Source organism: Tauraco erythrolophus, chromosome 3 (assembly GCF_009769465.1).
Source record: "Tauraco erythrolophus isolate bTauEry1 chromosome 3, bTauEry1.pri, whole genome shotgun sequence".
Taxonomy (NCBI): domain Eukaryota; kingdom Metazoa; phylum Chordata; class Aves; order Musophagiformes; family Musophagidae; genus Tauraco; species Tauraco erythrolophus.
The window spans coordinates 79,277,783-79,298,966 of NC_141467.1; the positions used below are offsets into that span (position 1 = coordinate 79,277,783).

At 41.4% G+C, this 21,184-nt stretch overlaps 1 protein-coding gene across 1 annotated transcript; it reads left to right on the forward strand.

The window, feature by feature from the left end:
- The first annotated feature begins 306 nt into the window (after positions 1 to 306).
- On the forward strand, positions 307 to 20,855 carry PLEKHF2 (pleckstrin homology and FYVE domain containing 2). The gene is made up of 2 exons (XM_086609471.1): positions 307 to 335; positions 19,236 to 20,855. The coding sequence occupies exon 2, from the start codon at positions 19,251 to 19,253 to the stop codon at positions 19,998 to 20,000; it is 750 nt and encodes a 249-aa protein (XP_086465597.1). The 5' UTR covers positions 307 to 335; positions 19,236 to 19,250; the 3' UTR covers positions 20,001 to 20,855.
- The last annotated feature ends 329 nt before the right edge of the window (positions 20,856 to 21,184 follow it).

Below are 21,184 nucleotides of genomic sequence, written 5' to 3' on the forward strand. Positions count from 1 at the left end.
GAAAGGCTTGGGGAGGAAAGAGGCGGCGGGCGTTGGCTCGTCCCGGGGCGCTGAGGGAGTTGCGGGGCCTCGGGACCGAGGTCGCCTTCAGGAGGTGGGGGGGAAACAACCACGGCGGCGGCCCCGCGGTGTTACATAAGGGCTCGAAACTCCTCGACTCGTGACGAGCGGCGGGACGGGATGGGACGGGACGGGGCGGAGGGCGCTTCCTCCCCCGGCGGGCCCTGCGGGGCAGCCCGCCGCCGCCGGAGCCTTCGCCCTCCGCGGGGAAGCGCCTTGGCCGCCGTTTTAAACTCGTTGTCGGAGCGAGTCGCCTGAAAAGTCTTGATGCTGTGGTAAGGAAAAAAAAGAAAAAAAAAAAAAAAGCAGCGGAACCGCGAGTGGTGCGGCTGCGAGCATGAGGTGCTATGTTTTCTGTGCAGTTCGCGTGTTTTGAAGAGGAACGTGATTAGTCTGCTTGAGATGTATGTGGCACAGAAGCTGTTGTCTGGAAGCGGGTTTGGAAACAGCCACATGTTTTTCCTCTCGCCTTATTTGAAATACTGTGTGCGTAGACACCGGTATTTGCAAGTGGCAAAACTGCTCATCGCGGCGAGAAAGCGGTGAGTGACGCTGCTGGGCAGCGCGTCTTGGCAGCGGCTTCGTCGCCGCTGAGAGAGGCGGCTGTAGCTCGAGTCTTGACGTGAAGCATCAGTGCGATAGTTGTTGATAACCAAAGTGACCTGTTACATCTGTAACCAAAGACTTAAGAGGATTCCTTTGCCTATATTTTGGTAGGATTGATGAGAGTGGTTCCAGAAGCATCATTAAGTTCCGACTCAGGCTGTCCTGATGTGCTAAGTAGTCGCTGTAGGGGTTGATTGGTGATCTGAGGGCTGGAACACCTCTGCTATGAGGACAGGCTGAGAGAGTTGGGGCTGTTCAGCCTGGAGAAGAGAAGGCTGTGGGGTGATCTTATAGCAGCCTTTCAGTGCTTAAAGGGGGCCTACAGGAAAGCTGGAGAGGGACTTTTTCCAAGGGTGTGTAGTGATAGGACATGGGGCAATGGCTTTAAACTGAAAGAGGGTAGATTTAGATTAGATGTAAGGAAGACCTTTTTTTTACATTGAAGGTGGTGAGGCACTGGAACAGGTTGCCCAGAGAAGTTGTGGCTGCCCCATCGCTGGAAGTGTTAAAGGCCAGACTGGATGAGGCTTTGGGCAACCTGGTGTAGTGGAGGGTGTGGTGTCCCTGCCCATGGCAGGGGGGTTGGAAATAGATGATCTTTGAGGTCCCTTCCAACTCTAACCATTCTATGATTCTATGATGCTTATTTAACAAACACCACATCTGAGGCTGGGATGTGCCTAACAGCTTAAGTTCAGAAAGGTTAATACAGCAGGCAAAGTGAGTCTAAAATCAAACCCATGACACTGGAATCAGTTTTTTGAACGGAGATTGCTAATTCCTTTTATTGTCCTGAAATAAAGAGAACTTAAACACTTACCTTTGAAGTTCTAAGACTTATGTATTGGATTATTTTGGGGATGGCTATCTGAAAGAAGGGAGGTATTTAAAGATGGCAATGTAATCAGTGCTGAAATGCTGCAGGTGATTTGCTTTGTATACACTCATCAACATATGGAAAAGAATCGGCTCTCTAGCTCAGAAGGCAATGTTTTTGCTGTTAAACTGTATAATCGAAATACTGTTGACTAACCAAGTGACAAATAAGAATCCTTATCTAGTTAAATGTCATGTATATCAGCTCAGTTTGTTAAATCATTTTCCCAGTTGTATAAGGGCTGCACTACTTACACTGAAAAACGGTGGTCAAAGTGAAGGTTCGTGAGCCTGAGTCCCAAATTGCTTCTGAAGGCAAATCGGCCGTGTGCCTTTTGGAGTGTCTAGGAGTTTTACCCTGCACAGAAACTCACACAGAGTCAGTCCCTGAAATGCTAAATGAAAACCAGTGAGTAGAAATCTGGAGCTGGAGAAGCTGGATCAGTTTCCTCTGTCCCATCAAATAAAAAGAACGAAGTAGCGTCTTTTCACCTAGAAGTTTTCATTAGATGCAGTGATGCAATTGTTATTTAGCAAGAGCTGCATTCTGTTTCCCTTAAATTGTGGGCTGAGATGTAACTCTAGCATTACATATGTTCCTGGATGAACAGAAGATCTACTGTAACATCCTGAAGCCCATTATTTTACAAAAGTTATTATCAATAAAATGGTTATTATAGTCAAACAGCATTGCAACTTTCAGGTTTCGTCTCTCCCGACTCAGCGCAGTAAAGAGAGATGGCACTGCAGTTTCAGGTGAGGCATGGTGTGACGGGGCTTGGCATGTCTCGTTTAACCTTGCTGAGAGCCATGCCAGGGTGCTGTCAGCAGGCAGGGTACAAACACTGGCTTTGTTACTCTTGCAGCATTTTTGGTGACTTGTCTTCACCAAAGAGGGCGAGGGGTGTTAAAGTGAAAGCTTAGGGTCGAAGCGTGGCATGTAGATGAGGGAGAATTGAGGTTTTTCATACTAACAGATATAACTTTCTGAAAAAGTGTCTGTTAGCTAGAATGTTAGCAAACAAATGATATGCAAGTTTTTGTTCTTAAAGGCCATTTGTTAGTGAGCAATGTCAAATAAGGAAACCCCAGTGTTGATGATGGATAACTTTCTTAGATGTTGGTAGGTGAGAAACTTAGTTAACTTCTTGATTTTTGTATTAAGAAATCAAATCTTGTTCTGTGCTGCTTCAAGTTCTAAAGGTATATTTGACTTATTCCAAGCTCTATTTATAGTCAAGCTTACTTTTCCGTTTAATTTTTGTGATATTTTTAATGATAGATGTTGCTTATATGTGCATATTTTGCTACTTTCAAGGACTGAGTAATTTGACAGAGGTGTGATAATTGAGATTGTTCTGAAAGAGAATAAATAATGTGCAAAATAGGCTTTTGAAACAGAACCACGTATTTAAAGCTTTCTCCCTATGCAGCAAATGCAAAGTTGGCTGTTGTAGAGTAACTTTTGTTTTCATGATTTAGTGGAGGACTTGTTTCTATAGTTGAGAGGGGTGAAAAGCTACTGTGTAGACAGGTGTGGTAGAACATGTTTATACCATACTTAAGATTATTTTAGCATTGTCATAAGCTATAACATGTGATGACAACTGTGTTGGCAAGTAAAGTCCTGCAAATTCTGAGCCACACAAGTAGTTCTGTTGAAATAAATGAGTCCGCTCGTATGTGAAGTGGCTTGACTAAGAGTTGTAGGACAAAGATTCTCCTTTTATGAGAATAAATATTATTGTGCATAAGTGCTATTGAACAGGCAAGTACTTCATGTTTTTCAGCCTGATGCTTTAGTACTATATAGTCAAAAATACACTTATATGTTTATTTTGGATTTCTAAAGTTATGCAAATAGTTAAAAGTGCTACCGCCTTGAGCATAGTGATGCTTTTTTTTAACCTACTAGCAATCATAAATAAGAATTTGAAAAATTATTCTGAAGAAAGTGGCTTTCTTTTTTTTTTCTTTGCATTTTTATGTTTTACAGTAAAACAGTGTTAAGCATATACTCTATGTAATATAGCAGGATTTTGACATTTTGTATAAATGTAAAAGAAGAAAAAACAGTTGAAAGTTAAGGATTTCGGATACAGGAATGTTCTCTCTCCATCCCCCCGCCCATTCCTGAATGTAATGAGATGACGCGCAAGCGGTGAGTTACTGTGCTGAAAGGCAATCTCTTGTACTGATTCGAACAGGTGCAGGAGGGTTGTCAGGTAGTGGTGTATCTGATCTTTCTGTCAGCAGCTTTAGCTTCCACTGGATACCTCTTGTTCCTCAAACATATCATCTAGAGGTAACTGTTTCACTTTTAAGTATTTAGTATGCCTTCTGCAAAAGAAAAAGTTACAGCATTTGCATTTCTAAAGCATATGCATGATTTCTTAATGCAAATTAATATTAAAGAGTGTACAGCACACGCCATTCAGGTTGTCAGATAGCATCTTTCTGGGAACAGTGAGCTGTGCAGGTTAACTTCGGTGCAAGCCTTTGTGCAGTTTTCAAAGTTTCCTCGGGGTTGTGTCGTCTTTGCTGCAGCAGTAAGGGCCTAAAAGCAAAGGAAAATGGCCTGTTGGATGAGAATCACGTGGACCACGAGCCCCTGCGGTATTCTGGACGCTGTTTATTGCACTCAGAGGACTGGGTTGTGCTGAGAGCTCTAATGTCTGTACTCCGAGTGCTTTCCATATAACTTTAAAATGCATCAGCATGTTTGACAAGCAGTAAAAGGGAAAAACGCCAGGGAGTGCGTTTCCCAGGAAGGCCACCTACAGTAAGCTGCTGCGATTACAGCCTTCTTTCAGGAAGTGACTCCCTGTTTTTTTACCATTCTCCTTCTGCTTTAAATTTCTCCTGGCTTAGCTGTCAGTACTTGGTAACGTAAAACTTCTGCGACTGATTTTTTTATTTTTTATGTACTTCTGTTGTGAAAGCTGTGTGTGACAGTGATTTGTGTCGTTCCTCCCCTGCCCCCGATTCTGATCTCGGTTAGCAGCGTGGAGGCAAGTGGTCTGCCCTTTTAACACACAGGTTATGGCTGAAAAGCTGGTTACGTTGAAGGCCAACAAATTCTATTTACAGTATCATTGTTAAAACTTTCCTTTTGGCTTTTGTTGGTAGCAGTCAGATGTAGGTTTTCTAGACCTTCACTGTCCACCCATATGTCACCAGATAACAGCATTCAGTATAAAAAAGGGCTTATGTCCCTTGCTCAAGAAAGGGCAATTCAATGCTTGGCTTATGTATTTTAAGTCTTGCTGGATAAATACATTTTAAATATTGCTGGGGGGCAACAGTGACAGGTCCACGATTGCAGCACTTCAGTGTTGTCAAGCTTCCTGAAAATCGCAACATGTGGTTTGTTTCCAAGCCCCAAGCTGTGATTTGGCTGCCTGTGAGCCCCTGGTTTCTGCTGGACTGGTGGTTTGCAGCCTGATGACAGTCCTGCTGTGCGCATGGTTACTGGGGCTTGAGCTGGTTTTTGGTACCAATTTGAGCAACTTCCTGAAAGAAGTTTAAATGGTAGGAAAAAGATTCCCTGAAGCCAGCCGTACTTGCCCTTAGTCTGTTCTTGCTGGTGAACTAGTGATAGAAGTTGTTTGGCTTTTTTGTTTGTTTCCTTTTTTAAGGAGTTAAGAATTTGAAGGACCTTAAATACGTCTGAATATTCTGGTTTTCCTACTGTAATATTGAAAATGTGCTTCAGCAGTGCTTCGTCTGACCCTGTTAGGTAACGGCCAGCTGCTTGGTCTCCTGGAATTATTTCTACAGTATAATATAGTATTAGGGTCACCTCCTAAATCTTAACTTACTGAGGTCAAGAGCAGCAGAAAGTTGACATCGTTCTACCTGATCAGAGAAGGAGGTTGAGCGTTGTTACTTGGCTTGTGTCTTGTTTACTTTTGTGGAAACGCTTGGAATTGCTGAGCTGGTGAAAGAAACCTCTTTATCATGTGGCTTCTCTTCCTGTAACAGGAGATCTGAATTTAAAGGACACATGCAAGTGAAAATAATACTGATAAAATAAAAATGAAATAGTGATGATGTGGTTATGCCTCTGTGGTCGTAAATTGTGAGTCTGCATGGGAAAACTTTGCTCCATTTTAAAACACTCCTTTTGTGTGGCAGTTATTTGTAGGAAGTTGATGGTTCTTGTCTAGCTTTGACTACTAGATAACCCTCTCTGTAGCTTGATCGTGCTATAATCAATTACCTATAGTCTAGTCCTTGTTAGACTGTTAGTAAAATTCCATAACTTCTCTCATAATGGTAATAAAAGTAAACTAAAGAAAACTTAAAACAGAAAACTTTTTTTTTTTAAACAGTGGCTGTTTTAAGTACCTGTGCATAGTAAAAAGACTGAACAAAGTGAACAAAGAGTGGGGAGCGGAAAGGAGTGAACAGTCAGGTGGGGAAAAGAAAATTCTGTGAACTTGAGAAGCTGATTTGAACATGTAGATATTCTGGTAGCTCTCATGCTGAAACATGCAGGTACTCTGAAATCTAGGAGGTGCTATTTTTAGTGTATACTTGCATATAAGAGATACACATTGGAAATCCTTCTGTAAATGTTCCCTACTTGTAGGTTAAAGATGTTGTGAGCAGCATGCTGCCAAATACTATTTATTTCAGTCACTGAAGACCAAGTCTTCTTTTTCACATTGACTGAGAGCTAGCCCTTAGCTAGCCATTAGCAAGTTGCCTCAATGTGTGCTCTAAATACAATAATCCGTAACAACAACAAACCACACAACCCATCTGGTTTTGGAGAACTGCTTGTAAGATGAATTTGGCAAGACTTCTTGTAGAACAGCTGTATCTGGATCTGTTTTTTTCTATACTAATGATGCTGTGGCCCCTCCCTGAAAGAATTTAGGTCTGTCTACTTCAAGATTTAAAAGATTTGTTGATGCTGTGGATTCTCTTCGTTTTGCTGGGCTAGCAAAACTTAAGGCAGGACCTGGCTTGCTCTGAAATTGGTCAGATCCTTTTGATTAATTTTCAATGTCCCTTACCCAGTGTCCATTTAATGTTAAGCGTGGTCATATTTGTACATGTCAAGTTATTTGCTAGCCCAGGTGGGTGTCCCAGTGCTGCCAAAGTGGACTGTCATCAGTTAAGCCATTCCTTCGCAGGCAGCGTATCGGATGGGAAGGGCACACCCGGCGCCTGTCCAGGCAGCCTGGAAGGGAGGAGTAAGTCATGGCTGCCAAACTGGAAAATAACATTTGTTAGGAGAGACTCTTCAAACAGCTAAACAGTTGGAGCAGGGAAGCACTGAATTGTAAACAGAAAAACGTATTCCAGTGTTTGGCGTTGCAGCCTGGTTGAGGGATGCTTTAAGCACCAGCCCCCAGCACGCAGGGTTTGTGTCTGCTGGAGCTTCTTGAGCTGGAGCAGAATCCGGGGCTCCTGTTCTCTGCCCTTGACTCTTCTCCAACGTGTTGGTCTGTCTGCTGTTCTTCTGTTGGCTTTCGGCTACTCAGAGCTGCAGAGACCTTTGGAAGGAACTTGACCTTTTTTGGGCTCAAGATCTGTGGAAACTGGTTTTGAAACTATTCTGGTGTATGTTACCAGTGTTTTGGTTAAGATGAAAGATGCGGTTTGCTAGCACCAGAGGCTAAGCTAACAGCTACTAGTGCTCCTAAATACATGCAAATGGAAACTCAAAATACTAGGGTACTTTCCCATGACAGCAAAGATTTGATCCGAATATTGGGCTTTTTTTAAGTTAATTGTTTGTTGATTAATTTAAAAGGGCACATATGTTATATAGTTTATTAATATCTAGTTTATATGTTAAAAAATATATGTAAACGTACAAAACCTCAGCCTTTTTACTTATACCCACTTCAGTATGCTGAGAGCTGCAAGTATTTGATATGCTCATAGTTGCCTGGCTCTTGCTTTCTGTGCTTTGACAGATAAGTTTGATGTCAGATTGGAAACACTGTTCGTGGTGGGTCAGGCCTGCCTGTTCACCTCTGTTTGCAGAACTCAAGCCTTCAGGATTGTGTGACTGTGTTTTGGTGAGGTTTTTTAAATTTCTTTAATTCTAGGCATTACCTGGTTTCCACGTGCATGTGCTGGCTACCGACTCTTTCACGTATTGAAAGGTGTTAAGAATTTTCTCATCTAAATGGCAGCAGTTCAGCTGGCAGTACTGCGTTTTGAGTGAGGACACAGAGATGAACTGAATTTAGGAAATATCTCCCTTTGCTACTCCAACCTTTGACTACCAGGTGAGGGATGGAGAACTGCGTATTTAATTCCAGCAGCAACTCTGTCTCTTTCATGCCAGGAGACAAAAACAGTATCAGCTACCATGGTTTACTATAAATAGAAGCCTGACAGTGGTAATAAGCAGCTGATTTCATTAAAAAGCTGGATCTCTTACAAGAATGTTGCTCCTGGGCTTCTGCAGTGAGGTCTCTTCTCCCCTAAGAGGCATTCAGAGACTTATTTAGTGAAGCTGGTGACAGAAGGGAAATACAACCACTTCCAGTTGGTCCAGGAGTGGATTGAGGCTCTCCTGATCATGTACTTCCCTGTGGTACGAACCCTTTAGTACTGTTTGGGTTTCCATCTTTCGTCTTTTCTGCCAAGTAGGAGAAGGTAGTAGGAGCAGCTTTGGGACTCAGCGATTCTACATTTCTTTGTTTCTTTAATGAATGCCGCATGTGTTTTGCTTGGAGCAGGGGTGCTGGCATTATGGCACGTGGTGTTAGGTCGAAGGTGGTTCCTCTCACCCTTCATGCAGGGTAGGCTGCAAACTGGCCGAACTTGTCTGGTGGGGCAGCCTGCTTCCGCATGCCTTTGTTTTCCTCAGGTCTCCTCTGTGATTATTTAGCATTATTTAGCAACTCATTCAGGATGTGGGAGCTAGTCTTTCTGTTTACAAGCAGGTTAAATTGGTGTTCTCTGTCTGAGGTTTCTTGTGTTAAATACCAAACCTTGAGAAGCTAATGCACAAAACTTGGATGTTTTTGCCTGCATACAGCAGCTCAGGCAGTGTGCTAACTGTTCAGCAGCATAGCCTGGATAGTAAAATAGCACTGCTCTGCTCCTGCTGTGCTGATACATATGCTGCTTGACAAAACAGATAGTCTTTTGCTAAAAATGGCTTTGTGTACCCAGACTAGCTTCTGAGTGGATTGGGGAATATAAGGTCATACATCTTGAAAGATCTGTCCAGAAATTGTCTTCTTACCCCAAATGGAATTGACCTTTGTAGGCATTTCTAGCTCAGCTGGATAATGGCTATTGCAAATTTGAAGAGTATTGTACTTGCCATGAGGTTCGATAATGAAGTGTGTTTTTGTTGTTGTTCATTTAGAATTTTTTACATTCTATGAGCAGTTTTTATACAACTAGTCAACTAAAGTGAAATGACAATCTTTCTTGTAAGTTGGAAAATAGAATATACTAAAATTAACTGTAATGTATTAAACAAATTACTAAAGGGTAAAGTATTAAGCAGTTAAATGGAGATTTCTACGTTGTACCTTCAAGAAGAGTTTTAGTGGGACAAGGCATTTGCAGCAGTTTAAAAACAAACCCCAAACAGATCTGTCTGGGTTTTTATGGTAATTACAGGTTTATGATGACATCCTACTAGGCAAATGCATGATGTATTTGGACATGAATAAATGCTGGACTGAAAAATAATCTAAAGATTTCTAAAATATTGGCAAGGCAGAATTTTCACAGGTCGCACAGTATGAAGTAACGTGGTTGCTGTTAATGTATTTCCAGCATGGTTTCTGTGAGTCTGTGGCTGCAGGACATTACAGTGCTGGTTTCGACTGGGACAAAGTTAGTTTTTAGCAGCTATAAGAGCTCTGTGTTCTGGATGTAGTATGGGATTTGTTACGAGAAGAATGTTGATAGCGCACTTATGCTTATAGTTGGTGCTGAGACATCAAGGACCCTTCGGCTTTCCCATGTTTTGCCAGCGTGCAGGAGCACAACAGGCTTGGGGGGAGCATGGCTGGGACAAAGGGCCTACAGCTCCCTGTGTGATTTGAACTTAGATTTAGGATTGAGGGCTAAATTGGCCAATGGAGTATTCCATGTCATGCAATGTCATGCCCAGTATATAGACGAGGGTTGAGCAGGAAGTTTGGAATTCTCTTCTGAGGTCTCTCTCGGACTCTCTCAGAATTTCTCTCTCTTTTGCTCTTTTCAGGCCTCTCGCTTGTCCAGGATTGCGGTGTCGGGACATACCTGTTTTGGGATGGTTTGCGGGGATGGGACTGTCATACTTCAACCTAGCTGGCAGCTAAATGCCACACAGATGCTTGCTCACCCTCCTCCAACCCGGGGGATGGGAGAGAAATAAGAGGGAAAAGGAAAGGAGACTTGGGGGTTGAGATCAGAACAGTTTAATAATAATATAAAATTAAAACTAATAATGATATATGAAACATATATAGAAAATATGATATTATATACAAACAAGCGATGCACAGTGTAACTGCTCACCACCTGGTGACCAACGCCTGTCCTGTCCCAGCAAATGATCCCAAAACAGCTAAGTCCTGACACCGCAATCCTGGACAAGTGAGAGGCCTGAAAGGAGAGCAAGAGAGAGAGAATTCTGATTGACCAAGAGAGCCCTCAGAAGAGATTTACAGACTTCCCAGTCGGCCCTCATCTGTATACTGGGCATGACGTTGCGTGATATAGAATACTTCATTGGCCCTCAATCCTAAATCTAAGTTCAAACTGTAAGAGGAGTCATGGGCCCTTTGTCCTGACTGTGTTGTCCCCCAGCCTGTTGTGCTCCTGCACACTGGCAAAACATGGGAAGCTGGAAGGTCCTTGATGTGTCAGTACCAACTCTAAACATCAGTGCACTATCAACATTCTTCTCAGAGTGAATCCTGTACTAAATCCAAACCACAGAGCTCTTTTAGCTGCTAAAAAGAAAAACTAACTCTGTCCCAGTTGAAACCAGGACAATTAGCCAACAGGTTGAGACAAATGAAAGGTTAAGGCTGCTGGTTCGTACTGGGTATGCCAGTAAGGGAGTGAGTTAGCTCATCTCTGTTTCCCCACACTGCAGCCATTGCTCCACAGGCTTGTGCAATGCAGGAAGCCATGTCTTCACATTGGGGAAGGAAAAAAAACAACCCACATTCATGTAGAGAACATTACACTGAGAATCATAGAAATGAGACTTGGAAGAGGTCCACGGTATCTTCTGTTCCGCTTTCCTGCCAGTGTCGTACTGATTGATGCTTACACTGTGTTTTCTGTAAAGTGTTTGGATGGAAACATCACAAGCATTTTTGCTTCCTCAGAGTAGTCCAAAGCAGCCTTGATAGTGCCGCCATCCTGTTCTGGTGTTCTATCTTTCTGCTTTTTTGACTTTATTAAACCTCCCTGCAGTTAACTTACAAATGTATTTAACTGTAAAATATAGAATGAAATATTAATGAATTCATAAATGGGTTAATGGATACTTAAAAGTTCACTTTCCTCAATATTTTGTTTTACATACTGAATGACAAATAAAGTTTCATTAAATACCTGTTGCTGGTGTTTCTAGATCATCTTTAATCCAGCTCTTGTTATTACCTTTATGGTCCTTGACAGGTAGTGCTGACTTGTGCTGGATTCTGATTACAGCTGATCGGATCTAAGTGCATAGAAAGCTTAATTTTGCCAACACAGATGACGCAGTGAAACATTGAGGACAAACGACAGTATCATCCTTTTCTGTATGTAGGCTGCGTAGGAAGTAGAACTTGTGAGGCCAAAGTGAGATTTAAAATTTATTCTAAGTTTCTGATACAGGTCAGAAGAGAAAACAGCGTATCTGCTGTGCATGTGTTTAGTCAGCAATTTTCAAAGCATTAGATGTTGATAAGTTTCCTTAAACAGGTTGCACTTCAGAAATTTACACTGTGTTTTACTTGGCAGTGGTACAAGAAGTCAAGTGTTGCTTTTAAGAGCAATACATCTAGTATTAATAGAGATTAGAGTACGCTATTACAGTACTGAGATAGCTTCATAGCTGAAAGTTTGCCCACAAAAAGTAGTGATATTACCGTTTCAGACAGAGCTTTAAATCAGAGGGATGTGTGATGGTTCTGGGTAACTTAATTGTTTGTGTTTGTTCAACTATAAGTCAAATTAGCTTGTCTTCCTTGCGTAGGCAAAGTGCAAGAGGAAAGCTGAATGAGTCTGATGTGATAATATGTATAACAATTATTTGAAACCTATTACCAAAAAAAAACCCAAAACGTAACTATGTACTAAATGATAGATTCTGCCTGATGAACTCCTTAAAAAGAGAGTATGATATTTTCCTCTGTAGATTCAAAAGATGAGTCATCTTACAAACCAGTCGTTTAATGCACATTAGATATCTGGTCCGCAGGTAGTCCTTGCCTGTCTTAGGTTTACAATGTACTTGTTTCTGTCTTGTAAAAGTTTCATTGATCTTCTGTACCTTTCATAAATGTTTAGCTTGTGTGATTAAGTATAGTAAAACAAAACTCAGTTCTGTTTGAAATCTCCTTTATTCAGAGCCTTCGAGTTGTGGAGTCAGACATCATAAAACTTTTCACTTTTGCCTTTATTAAGTGACTCTAAATCAAAACTTTTATTATGAAACAGATATATTACCCTTAGGCAAGAAGGAAGATGTGTTAGTTTGGATATACATGGTGGAACATAGTTGCCGATGTTGTCTGTATGTGCAAATGCAGGTGTGAGAACCAGGGACTCTGTGTAACAACTGGATAGTTTCTTGGAAGTTTATTAGGTGGCAGGGTATATATAATGTGCTTTCATTTAGATCTGCTATTTCTACCTTTTCTTTCTTTAGTCTATTCCTCTTGTATTCCTCCATTTCTGAGTCTTCTCTCTTCTGTTCTCTACATTTGCTTCACTGCAACAATATTTAGATCTCATTTCATCTGTTCTAATGGTGTGATCAGATACTGTGGTTAGTGACTTTTTTTTTTTGTTGCACTTGTGTTACTGAATCTGGCTTGGAAACATCCAGGATCCGCTTCTGCTTTAGGACTGGATGGGCCTCTGTGTGGTTAGTTTTGAACTCTTGTACTTTTTCCAGCAGCATAAATATACTTTTTTCCTTTAAAGTTGTCGCCTTAATTGGGAATGTACATGGTAATGGATTAGATGCCTTGATCCTGATACCATGGCTCTAAGAAATCTAGACTGCCTGGTTTGTGTAAATGCAATGTGTTAAATGTAATAGTTAGCAATTAGGCTGTTAACAATAAAGATGATGATAGATGAACTGGCAATTATGGCAAGGCCAGTAGCATTTTCCTCCCTTGAAGGAGTGTTGAAGAAAAATAATGCTAAATACTAGATGCTTTTTAATTAATGCTTGTTAGCAGGGACTGTGTACTAGACAAGACTTCATCTTGCCCAGGCCAGAAAGTAATGGAGTGCTGCTGATTCTGCAGTGTTGCTGAAGAAACTTGGAAATTCAGGTTGTGTCTCCCTCCTGCATACCCTTTGTGTCTCTCCTGCAGTCTAAAGTGGTGATAGTACGCCCTGGGTTGTGGTGGGGAAATGGTTTTTGTGCTGAGCTGTATGCAGTCTGCATCACTATGTCATAGTAGCTTTTTTTCACCTCGTTTCTCCCCTCCAGCACCTTTGTGTTATCTGTGACTCTGCTCTGTGTGATCATGCCAGCTGCTGCAGTGCTAATGCAGTAGTAGAAGACTCTTCTGGCAGTGTCGAATTAGGTGCAACGGTGTCAGTCAGGGTTGGTTGCTTTTTGGTTGACCCCTTATGTCTTGTCTTCAGCTAGAGCTATTCTGCGCAGTTTAGGCTGGCCTCTATCAAGCAGAGCTAGCATATAAAATAAACACTCTGCTGTTTTAAATAAGACCTGTAGAAGCATTGAGTCCTGGGAGATCATGGGTTTGGTCACCAGGATACAGTGGCAGAAAGAAACATTTATGTGGGAAGTGGCTTGTCAGTGCACAGCAACCCTAACAGAATTGTTTTCCTGCTGCAGCAGTCTGGAATGTTAGTAACTGCAGTAAATACATAACTTCCTGAACATGGGTTATGTTTCAGGTAAGTGGGTAACTTTTTATTTCTTCAAAAGTTTCAGTAACATCTACATTTGCTTACTTTGAAGGTGACTGTTCTCACCAACCGGATACAAATGTAAAACTGGAGTGCAATAGGGGAGCAAGATGATCTTGATACCTTGATAACAGAATTGTTATTTCTGTAGAAGCTTCTTGTGAGTAGAAGTAGAAATAACTTAATGTCAGAGACAGTTCTGCATGTAGTCAAGGAGTTGGGGCTTTGTGTTGTGAAACGTTTTGTCACCTTTACATAGCATATTACTCTATGGAGATGAAAGCCTTTGCCCAGCATCTTCATGGTGAAATGGGCTTACTGAGAGCATGTGCGAGAAGTAGGACAAACCGAAGGTATCGCAGCATTTTGAGAGTTGAGATCGATTTATTTGGAAAGGCTGCTAAACCCTGCTCATGGTGCAGCTTTATGTAGCTAATTTTCTTACAAGGTGATCTATTTATTTTTGTGATGTTTTGATTAGCAGCGAGTGCTACACTGCAGTCTGGGCACAGAAAATGAATTTGATGTGATGGACTGGTGGTCCTTATAGACAAATGGAGTCTTCCTTTCATAAGGACCTGGGGGGTCTTTGAGAGTTTGTATGCAAAAAGTGTGAAACTGGAGTCAAACATGATAAAAGACTGAACAATAAGTTTGAGGTTTTTGACTTCATAGCATCCATGAACTGAGGCTATGTATAAGATGCTCCTACTCTGCCCCGAAGTGGAGCTGTCTAGCCTGTCATTTTGAAAACCATGGTTCTGGTTTTATTCCTTACTTGCTTTGAGGAAGATCCGGGGCATGTTTTCAGTAATTTGCCGTCACTCAGGAATTGCTTTGTTTGATCAGGTCTTGAGATCCTGTATCTTGAGGACAGTATCCAGTATCTTCTTCTTGTAGTGGCCAACAGTAGAAACTTCAGGAGAAAGCTTTAGCTGACAGAGGGGAGGATATTGCCACCCAGTTCCCAGGGTATGATCTGTTATCTTTTACAATATATCTGAATATGCTTTAAGAAAAGATTGCTGTAAGTTTAAAAGACTGGTAATTAATAACCTTGCATAGCTTTTGGACTGTGACATCTTGGGGTTAAAAGTTCCTTTGTGTGTCCAGACAATATTTCAATTTAACATCTCCTTGGTCTGTCTGTGTGCTCAAGAGAAGAGGAGGTGCATCTCTTCTCCTGACTTCAGCTCTTCAGGCTTCTCTTTTGTATTCCTGGTCTATTTTTTCCATGTTTCATTATTATTTGTAATCATGATGCTTTCCAGGTAGTGTCTCATTACTCATTTCTGAACTTCCTTCATTTCTCAGAAAAGGCTAGTGAAGATAAATGAGCATTAGCATGCATAGGGTTTTAGATGGATTTTTAATTTTTAGTCCTCTGAAAAGTTGTGAGAAAAATGTCAGAGTGCTTATTTTAAAGTCTGATCTGTTAGTGTGGGGAAAATACAATTCATGCTGTGGAAAGGTGGAGTAATCCATCAGCAGTCTGAGGCTTTTACTACCTTAATTGAGGCTGGTTGGTGAGAATTTATTGAACATTATAGACAAAAGTTTTCAATCTAGAAGAGATGCTATTATCTTGTCTTTCTTAATAGTCCTTAACTTGCCCTGGGTTCTTGCTTTAAGTTCAGTAAGTGATTATTTTTCACAACAAGCTGAAAATACAGTCTTCAGCAAAAGTTCTGGAGTCATGTGTCTTGGTTTCAAGCCATGATGATTATTAAACAATCTTGGTTAGCGTTGTTTTCTCTTAGGTTGTCCTAGAGAACAGTTAATTAAAACCTTTTAGCCTTTTCTCCCCCTGCTTTCTTCTCCCAGTGACTTGTATTTTGAAAGCTTTTGTGGTGACCTTGAGCTGAGTTTGCTGTTTGTTGGCAGGGAGTGCATAGAGCACCGAGTTGGAGTTGTGAAGCACTGAATCCTTCCTACAGGTTGCTGTAACTTCACACCAAGAGCTTGCTTCACTGAAACTCATCAGTATGATTGTGGTTGGGTCGTTGTTGGTTTGTTTGATTTTGTTTGTTTTGTGTGTGCTTTCTTTTCTTTTTTCTCCAGGGGATTTCCCCTTGTGGACTAGTAAAAGCATTTAACTTACTGTAATTTGTAGATAATTCATATGAAAGGGTAAGTTTAGAAGTAGTGCATATTGATTTGTACTTGAAGGAAAGTGTATTCTTCTGGTCTGTCCCTTTTGTACTCTGATTTCCTTTCTCTGCTTCACAGTGAACATGAGATTACTAAATAACTTTAGACTGACCCTGTCTTCAGATTGACTCCTTGTTTTCTAAGTCCGAAGTGGCTGTTGGTTCAGGTTTGGCACTTGCAAAGGCTGTTTATTGCTAGTATGTTGATAGATGGGAATGGTTATTTGGCAGTTTAACGGCAGTTAACCTTAATTCCAAATCCTGGGCTTTGGCAGTCAGGCATCTGAATTTATTTTTTTTGAGCATAGGACTACAGCAAATACACATCAAAAAGTTTCTGCTTTATCTTTTGCATTCCCCCCTTAGTACTTTCTCCTTGGCAAACAAAGACATAATAGTTGGGTCAAGCCAGTAACATTTCTGTGGAGTGGCACCTCTGCGTTGGACAAGGCTGTAGTAGAAGTGAAGCCGATCACTTACCTGAAAAACTTAACAAGTGTCAGTATTGTGCCTCCTTGCCATATGGTAGTAGGTAGTTGGAAGGTGTATATTTAAAAAAAAAAAAGTGACTACATCTTAATGCTGAGTAAAACATGTAAAGGGTGAGTATTGTGTGTCCTCATGTGTATTTGGTGTTTGGAATGCTTGAAAGAAATAAGGTGTCTATTGAAAGGTATATTTTGGATATGCTTGTATAGTCGTAGCATTAAAAAAAAATTGTGTTGATGTAATTTGAGTCTTCTGCAGTTCTCTGGGAGAAAAAAAATAATACTGTCATACTTCTGTTTACTGATCCATTTAAGGCAAAGTACTTTTTATGCAGGGCACTGTCTAAGCACCTCCCTTCCCATCCCTCCATCGTCTTCTTCCACTGCAGCTATCCTGCCAACCCGAGCCCTAAAACTCTCCAGTTTGTTCTCAACTTGATCATCCCTGATCTAATTCACTGTGTAGCTTTTGTAATGACACAAGGGAGCAGGGAGGACGGGCAGATAGCATAAATTGATATTGCCACAGAAGGAAGCATAGCAGAACCATGTCAGCTAAGTTTGGTGTTGCAGAAGGATTTAGGGATTTAGTAGTATCCATTTATGGGCATCTCTTAAAGGGAATGATGGACAAAGCTTTGAGAACCTTGATCAGAGTGATGTTTCAGGAAAGTAGGACTGGTGAAGGAGATAGAAATAACAGGGTTGTTTTTTTGTCATGGTGAGTGTGTTTTGGTTCAGTTATGTTTTTCCTTTTTTTTTTTTCCCTTCCACTTGCACTCTCAGTCTTTTCTCTAGAGATCAGTGACAAGCATTTCAGTCCTCAGCACAATAAAGATGGTAGTGAGGGTTATTCTGTTTGAAGAACAAAAAGAAATGTTTGTTTTGCAGCAAAGATGACTTAAGCTTACTGTTAAGAAAATACTTTCTAACTGATCAAATGGGGAGATGCTGGACAGGGTAATGGAGGTCAGCAGCCTTTTTTTTTTTTTTTTTTCTTTCTTTGACTGATACCTGGTGGAAATAGCATAGATGTGCTTGCTTGTGTGTGTTGATGGAGCACAATTAAATCTCTTGAACCCTTTTTATAAGGCAGTTTGTTTTATCTTGACCTTCTGTGGATCATAATAGTTTCAGATTTGGTGGCTTTGTAATTCTAGTAACCATAACGCTGGTTAACGCCATACTCTCACATTGTAACTAGTGCTATAAGGCACGTAAAGAAAATTCAATAGTAGTGCTGAGTAATATCTTTAATAGATACTTCTGTTTTCAGTGTCATACATCGATGCAAGATGATGTAATATGCAGAGCTTAAAAAAAGGTCAGTTTAATTATATCTGAGCAAGCCCGCTTGTCAAACTATTTTAGTGTGAAACTAATTAAACTCTCAAAGTAGTAACTTATAAGTTATTTTTTTAATCACACATAACATTGGACATGTGGATTTGTGTGATCACAGGTAGTGTACTTACTTAGATGGGGCTTGATGAGAGGTTTCTCTGTCACCAAATTTCTGTCAAGAAGTTTTATCCCTGTTTTATAAGGAAATATCTGAGCTTTGATTCAAAGGAAGAAAATTGACTGGATCAGGTTATGGCAGAGCAAGAGAGTCTGAGCAGCATCAAGTCTGAGCCTTGTTTCAGCTCGGTTGTAGGCTGATGCTGTATTAATAACAGGCAGTGTAGATCTAAAAGAAAAGGTAGGTGAATGTAGAGGACTTCCCAGACTGGGATTGCACTGGGAAGCACAGGCATTAGGCACTGGAGCATTTGCTACTCTGCTCTCCTTCAGGCCTGTTCAAAGCACAGGACAGCTGTCTGAGCTGTCTTCTGTTTCTAGGAACCTCTAGAGTAAAAGATAGGCTAAAGAGTGGTTTGCCAAAGTATGAATCGCTGTAGTGACTTCTTATTTTCAGTTCCCTGTTGGATGTCTTAGGAATCTTACCCTTACAAGAGGAAACCTAATTTGCTACTTGGGGAAGGATGACGGGTGGTTTTAACCTGTAATTGGAACATGCGTGCTCTTCAGTTCGTCAGCACTTCCTGAAATACAAAGCCTTCTTGCCTGAACTTTCAGCCGGTGCAGATCACTTCATCTTTCTTGGGAACAGTTGCGAGCTGTGTGGCTTGTCCTCTGTGCTGGTTGGCCTGTGTGTCTTGCCTGATCATGATGGATGCAGATGTGGTTTGAGTAGGCGAGGAGGGAGGGACCTGTAAAAAGGAGGCAGCAGCAAGCAGGCGGTGAGCCAGCAACCGTGACTTGCTCCCTGCTCCTAGCTCAAGAGCTTGCCATGAAAGCAGGCGGTGGGGGTTGCAAGCTGTGACCTGTACAAAATGTTTCTAGTATGTAGACTCATGGTTTTGGCCCACTATTAAAAGTTTACGTACTGAAAAAAGGGCAGTACTGAGCTTGGGTATGGTGGTTTCCTATGTGAAGGTAAATGATGTAATTTTTGTTTGTCCTGTTAACAGTAACATGGGTCTGCAAGCTGCTCAGCTGAGTTGATGTTTCTGACAGTATTAGAATTTGCTGCTCAGTTGAGTTGATGTTTCTGTCAGTATTAGGATCTGGAATGATGGATGATACTTTCTCTTGTCATCCAGAGAGTTGGTGCAGGAGGATATACAGAGAAATACAAGCATTAAACCAGGCTGTAGTAACCTTACTAGAGGAAGCCTCCTAGTCTGTTGAGGGAGGCTCTTGAGCAGTGCTGTAGATGCTGTCTGTGTGACAAAGATAGCTGTCAGCTGGGGGGAACATTTTTGCTTTCGAAAAAAGAGACTGATCAGTTGCTAAAAATTCTTAGGTGTTAATACTCGTTTAAATCTAGCCCAAGTCGGTGCCTCTGAGTCAGCAGGTTCTGTTGGATATTTTAAGAAACGCGGGGTTGGTACCTTCCTTGGGGAAGGCTGCTGTTGAGTCAGTCCTGCTCTAACAACAAACTTCTTTTTTCTAATTTTAGGATACTCATTGAAAGATGGTGGATCGCTTGGCAAACAGCGAGGCAAATACTAGAAGAATAAGTATAGTTGAAAACTGCTTTGGAGCAGCTGGTCAACCCCTGACTATTCCTGGTCGCGTTCTGATCGGAGAGGGAGTACTAACAAAGCTGTGTAGGAAGAAACCCAAAGCGAGGCAGTTCTTCCTGTTCAATGACATTCTTGTTTACGGTAACATTGTCATTCAGAAGAAGAAATACAACAAACAGCACATAATCCCGCTGGAAAACGTCACGATTGATTCCATCCAGGATGAGGGAGACTTACGGAACGGGTGGCTTATCAAGACACCAACAAAGTCTTTCGCGGTTTATGCTGCCACCGCCACAGAGAAGTCTGAGTGGATGAACCACATAAATAAGTGTGTTTCCGATTTGCTTTCCAAAAGCGGGAAGACTCCTAGCAATGAGCACGCGGCTGTCTGGGTACCAGACTCGGAAGCCGCTGTGTGCATGCGCTGTCAGAAAGCGAAATTTACGCCCGTCAACCGTCGCCACCACTGTCGCAAGTGCGGCTTTGTCGTGTGCGGGCCTTGCTCTGAGAAGAGGTTCCTCCTCCCCAGCCAGTCCTCCAAGCCAGTGAGAATTTGCGACTTCTGCTATGATCTTCTTTCTACGGGGGAGATGACTGCTTGCCAGTCCACTAGATCAGACTCCTACAGCCAGTCACCTAAATCATCTCTAAATGACGTATCTGATGATGACGATGATGAAGACAGTAGCGATTAAGGACCAAACGTTTTTTCCATGTGTTGCAATTTGCGTTTCAGACCATATGGAGCTGCTCTTGGGGAAGTCTGTAGTGAGGTTCCTCAGAAAAATCCTGTTCTAGCCATAAAATATGCCTGAATATCTTCAACTGCAATGTGCCTCAGTCTATGAATTTTCTAGACAGTAGTTTTTTTCACTCTTCTGCAGGGATAGACAGCTGCAAATGTTATCAGTGTGTTTCCTGACTTCTTATACTTGAGTTGTGTCTAGGTTAGACTTTTGTGGAAGATTGGAGAATAAAATGTACTTTCTTAATTTAACAACCCATACTTCCTAATGCTTCATATTGATATGTTATGTGTTTTTTGTCGGATATGGGGAGGAAAACTGTAAGCATGCGTGGAGCAGCGATGTTTTGGTTAATCCTTTAGACCATCTTGTTTTTCTAACCATGGTGTATAGTAAGTTACAACGTGATGTGACTTACAAACTTAAATGTCACAAAACTTGGAATTTGTCTTGTTTTGCTCTTATTTAAGACTTCCTATGCCAAGCAGTGCCTTGTACCAATTGTGCTGATTCAGGAAGAAACAAACCTGTTCTGTGTTGTCTGTATTTGCCTGATGCTGGGATCTGAGAGATTGTTGGTGCTATTGAAAATAACAGCTGTGTTCAAAGCGGAGCTTTGACAAGGTCATAACTGTACCCTGCAGTGGGTGACGGAAACCCGGATCACACATCCTCACCTGTGCAGGCAGACCCAAAGACTGCGCAGTTTCCCACAGGATTCAGCGGGGTTCTCCTTGCAGGAGTTGCGTTGCGGGTTGGGATCTTGAGATGAGGAGCTTAGGGTGACTCTTCACAGGGATTTATACTTTTCAGAACAGTTTCTGAGTTTCAAATTCAGCAAATGCATACTGAATTTTTAGATGGGTGATATAGCATTTGGATGTGTTAGCCTGTATATTTTGGGAAGTAATTCCCCAAAATGACACTAAATTATTTCTTAAAACATTGGTGAGAAGGTTGTTGGTTTTTTTTTTTTCTCCAGGAGTTTTATTGGCTTGTTTAAAAATAACCTCACTTTGAACAAAAAGCCTGCAAGTATCCTTATGAAATTGGCTTTCCTTTTTACACAGCTGACCTCAGGATAAATGTGAGATGCAAGTTATTTCATTCTAAATGTATACCCAGGACCAAGA

What these genes read in the sequence shown, in the direction of transcription:
- PLEKHF2 (XM_086609471.1), top strand. Translation starts at nt 19,251, where the DNA reads ATGGTGGATCGCTTGGCAAACAGCGAGGCAAATACTAGAAGAATAAGT.